Source organism: Anabrus simplex, chromosome 8, assembly GCF_040414725.1.
Source record: "Anabrus simplex isolate iqAnaSimp1 chromosome 8, ASM4041472v1, whole genome shotgun sequence".
Lineage (NCBI taxonomy): Eukaryota > Metazoa > Arthropoda > Insecta > Orthoptera > Tettigoniidae > Anabrus > Anabrus simplex.
Window position 1 is genome coordinate 28,268,713 of NC_090272.1, and position 13,339 is coordinate 28,282,051.

General features: G+C 39.8%; 1 protein-coding gene across 1 annotated transcript in view; it reads left to right on the forward strand.

Moving 5' to 3' along the window:
- The first annotated feature begins 309 nt into the window (after positions 1 to 309).
- The window catches only part of LOC136879251 (tetratricopeptide repeat protein 17), a 293,085-nt gene continuing 280,055 nt past the window's right edge, over positions 310 to 13,339 (forward strand). The window contains exons 1-2 of the mRNA XM_067153063.2: positions 310 to 460; positions 10,210 to 10,475. Of these exons, the coding sequence (XP_067009164.1) occupies positions 350 to 460; positions 10,210 to 10,475 (377 nt within the window). The 5' untranslated portion in view covers positions 310 to 349. The remainder of the gene's footprint in view (positions 461 to 10,209; positions 10,476 to 13,339) is intronic.

Below are 13,339 nucleotides of genomic sequence, written 5' to 3' on the forward strand. Positions count from 1 at the left end.
TCGCGCACGTACATACAAAAGCATTGCGAGACCGCTTGAAAGAAATGCATAAGTAAAAAAAAAAAAAAAAAAAAAAAAAAGATATTATGAATATTACTATATAAAGCGGTCGGTTAGGTTTGGTTAAAGACTACAGAAGAAAGAAGGAGTGATTCGAACAATAATTTGAGTAGCCCAAGGCACGAGTAAGCAGTAAGGTATTTACATGAGCACATGTTTAGAGCAGTAAGGTTGGCACCAGTTGACATACAAATACTTATGGTACGTGCAGTAGACACTGTCAATTTGTAAGACAAATGTAGATCAACATCCGTCAAACGACAGAAAAGAGTAAGGGAGAGGGATAAAAATGGTTAAACTAAAGTCTTGGAAAGTGTTTGCTATATTATTTGAAATATTCCTCGGTATTTCAGCGTCAACTCATTGGGTTGTAACTGAGAATGGACGGATACAGTCACAGGTATCTACAAAATAAATCTATCTCAGTTAAATGTTATGTTATTGTAAAAATCCTCATGTATTAGTGCTGTGGTTATTGGCGATATCAAATTATTTTGATCAGATGTATCATGAGAGTTTAGCCTTATTCTAAATTAAAATGAAGGTTACAAACTTGTCTAAACGAAAGAATATTTAAAGTTAGAATATACAACGGTGCGTCTTTGTACTGTATTAAATACTTGACATTCAAAACATTAAAGATTAATCTTATGTTTCAATAAATATCTACGAACAGACATACTGGTAATTGAGTTTCGCCTGTTAGGAAAGTTTTCATCGTAATAGCCTACTGTTCTATTTATTGTTGGTAAACATTCTGTTTGTTGTTTTCATTGACGGCTGACATCATTGGCTGTAAGCACACATAACCTATATTCCAGTAAATACAGTACAGTTAGGGTCTTTTTTACTTGCAAACCTTAAGAATGATATTAGATGACTCTCATCTTATTCTGTGTGCTGCAAATTGTGAGATTTATGTTGAGACCTTGTTATAAGGTATACGTGAATTTTGTGTGTGCTATTTTCAGAAACGTACATTTTTCTTCAGTCTCAGAAGTGTATGTGTGTGATTCTGTTGTTATGAATAGGAATTGCACACAATGTGTGTAGTGTGTGATTGTGGTTACCTAATGTTAGATCATTCTATTCTTGTACTATGGAATCTGAAATTTTTCTTAATAAAACAAGAGAATATTGGCTATTTAAGTAAAACAACATGCAAAGTTGCACTGGATTATGACATGCATTTTCAAGTTCTTAGACTTGAAGGACCTTTGATTTTCAGAAATTATAGCCTTCATCATCATCATCAATGTCCCATGCCAGTCGTCCAGATGTGGTAAACAAGCCGCCTCCACTCCTTTCTGTCCTTCCACTTTTCCTGCTCCATTACTTCCGCCACATCCAGTCCAGCTTCTCTAATGTCCTTCCAGATCTGATCCATCCGCCTTCTTACCGAGCTTAATAGCTGCAGTCGCTTAAGTGCAGCCAGTATCCAGTATTCGGGAGATAGTAGGTTCGAACCCAACTGTCGGCAGCCCTGAAGATGGTTTTCCATGGTTTCCCATTTTCACACCAGGCAAATGCTGGGGCTGTACCTTAATTAAGGCCACGGCCGCTTCCTTCCCACTCCTAGCCCTTCCCTGTCCCATCGTCGCCATAAGACCTATCTGTGTCGGTGCTATGTAAAGCAACTAGCCATCCACCTTCTTCTCGGTCTTCCAACTGGTCTCTTTCCAATTCCCTTCTTCCTACCTGTTCCTTTCCCATTCTTTTTACATGTCCGAACCATCTCGGTCTTATTTTCTGTACTAACGGTTCTATATTTAGCTCTTCTCTGATTTTAATATTTTGATTTCTACCTCTTCTTGTCTTTTTAACCGATGTTGTTAAAAATTTCATGTCTACTGCTTGGATCTTACTACTATCTTGTCTCTTATTAGTTACCAGCGTATCTAGTTTTAATGTTATAATTGGTATGAAATCCTGTTTATATAATGTTAATTTTGTTTTCTTGGGTACTTTGTCATCCCATAAAAGCTCTCTGACTTGATCATAAAATGTTGTACCTTGACTTAGTCTGTTATTAATTTCAGGGTTGATTTTCTTACTTCCATTAATAATGCTACCCAGATATGTAAACTGTTGTACATTCTCTAACCGTTCTCCGTCTGTGTTCACTTGGCTTCTCTTTTTCTCGTTTCCACAGTGCATGACTACAGTTTTCTTTTTACTAATTACCATTCCAAACTCCTTCAGATTTTCATTCCAAATGTCCAGTCTCCTTTGTACTTCCTTTTCTCCCTTTCCCCAAATCACATCATCATCTGCAAATACCAAAGCATTCATTCACTTCATCACTACTGATACTCTGTTTTACATGTTTTATGATTTCATCCATCAATATAATAAACAATACTGGCAACAGTGCACTTCCTTGCTTGAGGCCTTTTTTTTTTTTGTATAAAATGTTTCAAAGTCACCACTACCCAGTTGTACACTGCATTTACTCTCATGATACAACATTTTTATCTTGTTAATTAATGATTTTGGTACATTCCTTTTCAGTAGGCATTCCCATACATGTTTTCTCTTAAGTGTATCATAAGCTTTTGCCAAAATTATAGCCTTGAAAGTGGAAAAACTGCATTCTACGTCACATTTAATGGGGGCATGTTTAAAAATGGTCTAATGCGAAGATGTAGTTATCCAGTTCTGCTCCTCTATGACTAAAAATTTGCACAGTTTTTTGAAAATCCTTGATTTCTATGAAGACCACTTTTATTGTCTACTGCTAATCCTCTCGGCTACTTCACCCAGAGGTCCTTCTAAGTTCCACAAACTGTATCGCTTAGCTTTATCGTATTGCCATAAAAGATGTGGAGAATCGTGAATGGACAGGTCAAGTCTGTGAAGTATGTGCAGAAGTTCCTTCTGCATTGATTTTAGAATTGACTATTTTATCCTGTGTTACCTCTGTGATTGACTCAAGTGTATGCCTATCTCTTACTCCCTTTCCTTGATATAGGGTTGGGGGTGAAGTGAGATGAATCTTTTTACAGCCAGGTGCCCTTCCTGATGCCAACCTCAATTGAGGAGCTAATGAAGATGAAATGATGCTGAATTAAATTGGGCAAGGAGATGGAAGGAATCAGCTGTGGCCTGTGAATAGGTACTGTCCTGGCATTTGCCTGGAAGTGAAAATGGGAAACCATGGTAAACCATTCTCAGGAGAGCCGACGGTGGGGCTCAAACCCACATGTCTCTCAAATGCAGAGCTTGGCTCCATAGCTGTAGGGTGTTAGTTTGTGCGGCTGCTTCGCTCGGCACCTTTGTATCAAGTGTAGGGGAGAATACTGTATTTACTAGTGTACATCTTGCAAATTTTTTGCTGAAAATCCTTGTTTAAAAATTGTGGTATGAGGTAATTTGTAGGGGATTGGGGTTATTTATTTATTTATTTATTTATTTATTTATCTAGCATGTGGCTTTTAGTGTGGGGAGTGTCCAAGGGCACTGTTTGGCTTGCCTGGTGCAGGTCTTCCATTTGGCGCCTATGGGTGACCTGCACATCTGGATATGGAATGATGATGATATAGGGAGAGGGTGAAACCTGGTGTCAGCACGTAGCTGAATAACACCAAGGGATCTCCTCAAGGCTTAACATCCCCATCCATTGGATGAACATCCATTAACAGCATCATGTGCCCTCACTCCATGTGGACACTGCAGAGAGTTTTGAAATTGAATCCAGGCTTTAGCCATGCAATCTAGTGATTAGAAATTGTATAGCATCACTTTTTCCTACCCTGATGGCCAACATTCTGATATAACAATTTCTTCCATCAACGGGGCTCGAACGGGCTAGCCACAGTGTCGAAACGTATTTAAACTTGACACCTTAACAATCGTAGCTACCAGGCTAGGTAATGAAGTTTTTAATAAAGTAAGGCCAAACTGAAAGAATCATTATGACAAAACATAGTCCTAAAATGAAGGTTGTAATGTTTTGGAGTCATGTGGGAATGAATGGAAGAAATGGGAGGATGGCAAAGAAAGAGAGATTGTCTGATGTTGTACGAAGGTCAATCAAATAGAAACGGAATTTTTGTTCCTGAACATCAACAGTTAGTAGGATTGGCCCCACGCTTCTGCTATACTTAAGTGGGACCGTTAGGAGTGGAGTGAGCATGCTGTTAAATATTTCCCGACGTTTTGTCAGTAATGCTCATGATGTCAGAGCAACACGTGCACCCTTCTACTGTGCAACACATAATTATAAAATTTCTTGCTTGTGAAGGAGTTACAGCGGCGAAAATTTGCCACAGTTTGACTGCTCAGTTCGGTAATCAAACATTGTCAAGGATGCGTGTATTTGCCTGGCATAAAATGTTGAAGTAAGGACGAGAACATGTGGAAAATCGGCAACACAATGGCCATCCTCGGACCAGCATTATAGACAAAAACATTTGTGCGGTTAAAGATATTATTGACGACGATCGACGGGCGAGAGTATCAGAAATTGCAGAACAAGTCGGAGTCAGTTATGGGAGCTGTCAAGCAATCATCACAAAGGACCTACAGTTCCGTAAAGTGTGTTCCAGATGGGTCCCTCGCCAAAAATCTGAAGTTGAGACGTTTGGAGGTCTATCAGAGGCTTACAGCAAGGTTTGCGGAAGAAGGTGATGGCATTTTTGAGTTGGATCGTCACCTGCGATGAAACAAGAGTCCACCACTAAGCTCCCGAATCCAAACAAGCCAGTAAGAAGTGGTAGAGGAAAGGAGAGGCAGCACCAATGAAAGCCAAGACTAGACTGTCAGCTGGCAAGGTTCTTGCAACCTTTTTTTTTTGATCGGCGAGGCATTTTGCTGATTGATTTTTGCATGAGCGATACACAATCAGTGCTGATTACTACTGCGAGCTGTTGAACAGGGTGAGGGTTGCATATCGCTGCACAAGACGAGACCAACCGATTCGACAGGTCATCCTCCTCCACGACAATGCGCGGCCCCATACTGCAGCTCTGTCTCCAAGCTACAGGAAATGCACTGGACTACACTTGATCATTCTCCTTACAGCCCGGACTTCTCGCCCTGTGATTTCCATTTGTTCGGGCCGTTTAAAGAAGCTCTAGGAGGGCAACGATTTGAAGATGACGAGAGTATGGAAGACTCTGTGCGCACAACTGGCTGGTGACACGACCCTCTTCTTTTTACGATGAGGGCATCAAAAAGCTGCCCATACGCTGGGATTTCCAAAGCAGGAAACTATGAGGAAAAATAAATTGTAATTGCCTTGTGTTTTTGATGGAAAAAGTTTTGTACATACAAATAAATGGATAGTATGACAATGGTTTTCCATATCAAACTAGAAAAGTCATTGAACGTGTCTCTTCCTGTTAATGGTGTTTATACATTCCATGTTCCGATTCTTGATTCTTCTCATCCTGTCTCTTCTGGAAATCTGACTGGGAGACAAGACTCTTTTACCTTCAGATACTCATTTAGTCTTGGAAGAATCCATAGCACGTGCATAGATTTATCAGGAGTGGTTTCCTGTTGCCTTACTTCATTTTAATAGGCTGTCCTTATGTGGAGTTTGATGCTTTGGCAGCAGTCACCCATACAAGACTACCTAATGGTTCCCTGAGGTTCCATTGCCCTTCATGAGAAAGTTCTTCCACCCAAAACTGTTGATTATCTCAGGTTTTAAGGTTTTCCCAGCTGTCTTAGCGCTGAGGAATGAGTGCTGGCTGTAGTATCTACTCTTTTACTATAAGAAAATAGTTGGCAGTATATGCTAAATAGATTAAATACAGTGAGTTTCTCTCATCGGGTGGCCGACAGGCGCGCCCAGCTTTTCGGCCTCCCGTTGACTCATCACTTCCCGTTACACAGCGCAGTGACAGCACGGGAATTCCTGCACTTCGCAGTTCAGGTCCATGTTTAGAACGTATATTGAACTGTCACTCCAGTTGTTCTTGAGTTGTGAAATGCTACTTCGGGGTATTATTCTCATAATGCCTCTACATGTGTACACCGTAGAGGAAAGGGTATTTATGTATGATAATTATGTGAAAAAGGGATGTCGTCAGGTGATTTGTAGCACAATTTTCAGGTGTACGCCTCCCAACATAGAGAGACCGTGCGGAAACTTGTATACAAATTGAGAAGAACGGGTTCTTTACTCGATAAGAAGCGAAGTATAAGAATAAATTGACAAATTGACCTTTTCAATACAATATATCAAGAAGCAAAGTGTTAAAAAATGTGTTCTTAATGAGGAAAAAGTAAATGAAATCACAGAAAGATTAGAACATACAGGTGACTTGGACAAGAAGCCGGGGTTTCGAAGAGCTCAGCATGGCGGGCTACGAAAATGTTAAAATTGAAACCATATAAGGTCAGTGTTCTCCCTAGGACCATTTTAGTGGGCGCACCGCCCTGCCTTTTCTACAGACCGCCCGGCTATAATAACCTAGATCAAATACAGTAGAGACAATACACGACACTGAGCGAGATATCGAGGGACAGCTATTGGAGCTCACTCTAGCGGATAGACCTGAACGGTACTGATTCTGTCATAAGAGCACGTGTATTTTTGTGTGAAGTTTTTGGTGTTAGTTATGCGTTCTCAGTGAGTTGACATAATTAAATAGTAGCGTGTGTCATTCCTTGATATCTCCTCTCAACATGAGGGGAAAGGTATGTGCTGTGTTTGGCTGCAGTAATTACGAAGTAGAGAAAAATGCGCGCTCGTTCTTCAGGTTCCCTTGTGACAAGAACATGTAAGTAATATTGTGTTTGCATATATATTCTTCCAGTGACAGAGATTTTTATAGTACTTCATAATCTTCTGACCTGCTCGACCCATGTTTTAACGTGCTTAAAATATAATACGGATATTTTATTGTATAGTGCAGCAGTTAACCTTCAATACCGATGTGTTGTTGTAGGTGTGATCTGTGGGTTTTGAAATGTCACAGAAGCGATTTGGATAAAGTGTACAAGAAAGAAGGGACGTTACGCTTGTATAAGAATTATAAGATCTGTTCAGATCATTTCCAGGCCAGCGACTTTAAAAATCCTCGACTATACAGCCAAGGGTATGTTACATTTTAACTCTAATTTTACTTAAATATTCCTCAAAGCATCACTATCGACAACATTTTCAAACTTTTCTTTCTTTTATCCCTCTTCTCAGATTAAAGCCGGGATTTTATAGATTTTCTTTCTGTTAGTAGGCTTTATGTTAAGAGGAAAATTGTCCAGCTATTAAATGTTAATTCATTGCATCATATGTTTAAGGAATGTGCCGATATTTTCAATGACAAATGTCTTAATGTGATGATACATTGTTTTTAAATGAGGAAGAAAGACAAATCCAACCGTAAGATTTCAGGCAGGTATGCTAAAGCTAAAAAAGTAATGCATAAATGAATGATCAAGCCATTTCAGAGCAGTCCATTTCACACCTTGTTTATATGTGTAATTTCAGTCTTTGAATAATAACCTTTTAAAAAATTCTTCATTCATTTATCCAGAACTGCTTTAGCAACTTCGAAGTTAATATCTCAATACCACTGTCTTTCTAGACGTAATTTATTTATCCATTTCCGTATATACATTTCCATTGATATTTGAATTTAGCGCGATTTGTTCAGGTCAAGTCACTAGGAGCGCCACCGTCAAATTGTCTCCCATTTTAGCAAGGCGAAATCCGTAAGTGTCGTGTATTGTCTCTACTGTATTTGCCTAGATACACGCTAATTACGTAATATTAATACATATTTAAATCATTGCGTGCTTCAAATTAAACTGTAAATACTGTAAAACTGTTCATTTAAATGGTAAATCTTCATTATTGTTAGCATAATTGCATCAATTACATTAGAGTTTAAATGTTTAGCTTGACTATTGTATATCGTAGTGTCGTGCGCGAGCGGTGTTTGGATTAATGTGGATTCGCACGGGAGCACTCGATTCCTCATGACGTCAGAAACCCGTATGGCACTCCACATGCCCCGGTGTTTGATTATGAACGAGCAGTAGAACGCTAGAACATCTTGTTCGAGATAATAACACTAAAATAGTTTACCTGTCTGATATTACTGTTGATGCCCTCTGTGGATCAGTGGTAGAGGTACCGGGTTCGAACCCGACAGAGGTGGTCGGATTTTTGAAGGGCGACACTCCATGTCGTACGATGTCAGCATGTAGAGGATATCTGGTGACATATTTGGTATTTACCCGACAAAATTCACTAAAACTCGGCCTAGACGCCCAAGAGAGATGCGGTTTACTCTGACATGTAGTAGGCCTAAAGTAAAACGGAACGTCGAAATTGACGAGCAAGCAGCCATATGACGTCGAATTAAGATGTTTGCACACGGTATCTGAGGTCGTATTATTATTATTATTATTATTATTATTATTATTATTATTATTATTATTATTATTATTATTATTATTAGGGGCTGCCTGGCCAAGGCGGTAAAGGCGTGCTCGGTTCGTCCGGAAGGACGAGGGTTCGAATCCCCGTCAGGAAGTCGTAAAATTTAAGAAACGAGATTTCCACTTCCGGAGGTGCATATGGCCCTGAGGTTCACTCAGTCTACACCAAAAATGAGTACCAGGTTAACTCCTGGGGGCAAAGGCGGCCGGGCGTAGAGCTAACCACTCTACCCCTTCACGTGCCGCGGTTAACAATGGTGGAAGCCTTTACCTTCCACTCCTCCAAGGGCCTTCATGGCCTGTACGGAGGTGACTTTGTCTTCATTATTATTATTATTATTATTATTATTATTATTATTAATGCCCTGAGAGGAATAAAACTAAGTGTTTTCTTATTAAGTTTTTACGTAGTTTTCCCCGCCCGGCTACTCACTCCTGCCACCCGGCTGACAAAAATTTCTGGGGAGAACACTGTAAGGTAACTGTAGTACACGAACTGCATCCATGTGATCATGATAAGCGGATGCATTTTTGTAATTGGATGTTCCGAAAAGTTCATGATGAAATAGTTGATCCATGCTTAATATTTTTCTCTGATGAAGCAGGGTTCCATTTACATGGGTATTTCCAGTGCAGAATAACAGATATTGGAGTACAGAACATCCACTTCGCATATACGAGATTCATTATATAAGCTATAAATTTCATTTTTGTTCTGTATTGAAGTGCAGTTATAAGAAATAAATTGTCAAGAGAGTCCATATTAAGTAAATAATATCAAGTAAATAATATTACTTTATATATTGAAAACATGGAAACATCTTGTCAGTTTATTTCTTATACAAGATTCCTTTACATGACGAACGGATTGGAGTATGGTGCACAATAAATGGATACAGAATTATAGGACCTATCTTTTTTCAGGGCACAATTAATGCACAAAGATACAGGGATAATATGCTCAAACAATTTTTTGACAAACTGACAGGCACTGACTGTCGAAATAGATATTTTCAGCAAGACTCGGGCACCGTGCATACAGCTAATGACACATTAAAGTTAATTGAGGAAATTTTTGAAGACCGTGTTATTAGTACCGACTTCAGGCCGTCACGGTCCCCAGATTTAACTGTTGATGACTTTTAATTATATGGGAGCTTAAATAATAAAGTGTATGTAAGAAACCCTCACATGTTGGACAAACCGAAAGAACATATCCGGAGAGAAATAGCCTCAATTACGGAAGACGAACTTGTGCGTCTGAAACAGAGTTTCCTAAGACAATACCAGAAATGTGTGGATGCTGGATTAGAACATTCCCAGCATCTCCTGTCATAAGGTACAAGCTTATTTTCTTAATTTTTAATCGCTAATTTTCTTTGTTTTAATTGTTATCTCACGTCATGCACGGATAAAGTGAGCAAAGTTGCGGGGAGTGATGAGTCAACGGGAGGCAGATAATCTGGGCGCGCCTGCCGGCCAACTGATGAGAGAAACTCACTGTACATTTTATTGGGCTGATATTCCAAAATATGAAGATCCTGTTTAAAGGAACAATCATAATCATCATTGTTACCATCTGAAAGGAAATAATGTGAGATGTCTGCTGATTTGCTTAGTCCTTATTTACTTAATTTTTTTGCCTTTAAATGTTTCTTATACTCATAGTTCACAGTTTGGCAGAGAAAACTACAATCTTTTGTTTCATCTAAGGAACTGCCTCACGCACTTTTTCCTTCATGTTTGTTACAGTTGGACTCTCCTTTCCATATGCGGCGCCCGTATGATCTCCTGGCATTGGTGGAACAGGAACGTAGAGTCCGGAACATTGAGGAGTTGTACAAAGAACTGGTAACGCGTAAAGCTGCCATAGACAAAGAATGGGGTAGGCTGGAGGGTGCCACTGACCTGGAGGCTCGACTCTACTCCCAGGACTCTGACTGTCTGCAGGGTGGGTGGCCCTTGTCCGACACTGACCTGTACGTCAGTCTTGCTGGAAACATCAAGGATCGCATTGAGTAAGTATTGCACCAATAGTCCCAAAAAGCTCGTCAAAATCGCATCTAATGATGAAGATAGAAATTACTGTTAAACAATTGCTGTCCTAGTTAGCATTAGCATTACTGAGTGAGTTGGCCATGCGTGAGCGTGCGTTTAGGAGATTGTGGATTTGAACCCTACTGTCAGCAGCCTGAAGATGGTTTTCTGTGGTTTCCCATCCCATCGTTGCTGTAAGACCTATCTGTGTCAGTGCAACGTAAAGTAACTTGAAAAAAAAAATTAATGTTTGTAGTTGTGATCAAAGCAAAACAAAACCCCCCATTGTGCTGCAATCCTCATGGGTATTTGCCTTCAGAGGTGCAGGTCTATAGATTACAAGGTGAAGCATGGTCAGAGTGACTAATCCTCTTGGCTGTTATTCTTGGCTTTCTAAATCAGGTGGTGGTATCCTTTAAGAGTCTCAAACTTCCTTACAGTACAATATTACTTATATTTGTGTTTGTGAATTGGGAAGACTATTGTACTGTTATATACAATTATATAGAATTTGTTTAAAAATAGTGACATGATGATTTCCATCTTAACTCTTTCGCTGCTGCATAACTTTTAATTGCATAACGGATGTGGTACATCGTCAAGAGTTTTCTGTCCATCCTGAAAGTGTTTGAACCAGTTGTAAACATATTTTCTGCTTACAGCTTCTGTTCCTACGCTTATTTCTACATTGCATGCATCTCTGTTGCCATTTTTTCCCATTTATATTAAAACTTGATGTTTATGCATTGCTCCATTGCACTGACACGAGTCTTCACATGCGCATGCACACAGTGTTACCGCATGTTGGCATTGTTATATCAGTCATGTATGTGTGTATGCTAATTGGGTCATCCTGAATTAAATTAGGTCAATAAATGACTGTGTTTTATACATAACGGTATAAGTCTGTCAAGCCCAGTGGAATGCACACACCAACTGACCCCATGAGCTACATGTTCATACGTTTGTCATGGGTGCTTGTTGCATAGCTCATACCTCGGCCACTTTCATATTGTCCAAGCCAAGGATAGGTCCGAGACAGATCATTGAAAGTAATGAATTGTTCTAGCCTGCAACAACTGAGACTACACTGTAAAAAATAGGTCTGACTGGGAAAGCATTTGGACTTAAGATATATAGATGGAAAAGAGAAATTATAAATTTCTTACAAAAGCTTGCGATACGTGACGGTCACAGAGCAGTGATTGCCAAGGTTGTACTGTACAATTACATGAGGAGAAGAGCATGGGAACTGATAGGAGCTGATAGAGGAGAAGCTTGTGAAGGAACTAAAATAACACGAGATGGAAATTAGTAATGCTGGAAGAGGGTGAAAAGGATTTAAAGAGTGTATTTAGCTACAGAGCAGAAAGTGTGTAGTAGAACACTAAGAATTCAACAGACACTCTATAGTGAGATGATAAGAATCAAAGGAAACGAAGAAATGGTGGAGAGAATGAAAAACAACAAAGATTGAAAAGTTTTGTTTCAATTTGCTTTGTCACACAGACACAGATAGGTCTTATGACAGTGATGGGATAGAAAAGAGCTGACCGGGCGAGTTGGCCGTGCGCGTAGAGGTGCGCGCCTGTGAGCTTGCATCCGGGAGATAGTAGGTTCGAATCCCACTATCGGCAGCCCTGAAGATGGTTTTCCGTGGCTTCCCATTTTCACACCAGGCAAATGCTGGGGCTGTACCTTAATTAAGGCCACGGCCGCTTCCTTCCAACTCCTAGGCCTTTCCTATCCCATCGTCGCCATAAGACTTATCTGTGTCGGTGCGACGAAAAGCCCGTAGCAAAAAAAAAAAAAAAAAAAAAAAAAAAAAAAAAAAAAAAAAAAAAAAAAAAAAAAAAGGGCTGGGATTGCGAGGGAAGCGGATGTGGCCTTAATTAAGGCATTTGCCCGGTGTGAAAATGTGAAAGTGGGAAACCGCCAAAAACCCTCTTCAGAAATGCTGACTGTGGGGTACGAACCCACTATCTCCCGAATGCAAGCTCACAGCTACGCGACCTAATCACACTGCCAACTCACTCGGTGGATTGAAAAGTGTAGGAGTAGTCTGAAGAAATAGCTAAGAAATTGGTTTTAAGGGAAATGAAATCCGGGAACTGTGCAATCAGGAAATAAAGAGATGATCTGAACAGCAAAAAGAAATCATTGCATGGAATTATATAAAGGAGGAAGAGGAAAAAAATGTTTAAACCTGGATTTGTTAAGAAGTAATTCTGTCTTCATATTCTTCTTTCAAAATATGCAACTAGTTTCCTTTCCTGAGCAATCCTTTCCATTTCTAAGTAGAAAGAATATCGCATCTCACTGACCCTATTTTTAAAGTACATATGTGGTCATCTCCTTCTGTTCTCCCTAAGATCTTGCCTTTGAAAATATTCTCTTAACCTTTTCACTGCCGAGTTTTGATGACCTGCCGAGCCCTCTGGGCCGGGTTTTTTTTTAAAGGAAGAAGCACTTTGACAGATACATATTTACTGTTGCTATTAATGGAATGCATATCGCCCCCTTAGTCCTGCAGCCCAATGCGATGTCGGGGATGAAGTGAGATTATATTTTACACCATATTTTATGACCGGATGCCCTTCCCGACGCAAATCTCAGTTGAGGAGGTAATGAATATGAAATGAATGATGGTGAATGAAACTGGGTACAAAAGTGGAAGAAATCGGCTGTGGCCTATGAATAGGAACTTTCCGGCATTTGCTTGGGGGTACGAAAGGGAAACCACAAAGAAAAGGAAAGAAATTCTCAGGACAGCTGGCGGTGAGGTTCGAACCCACTCATCTGCCGAGTGGAGAGCTAGACTCCATAGCCGTAGCAGGTTAATACG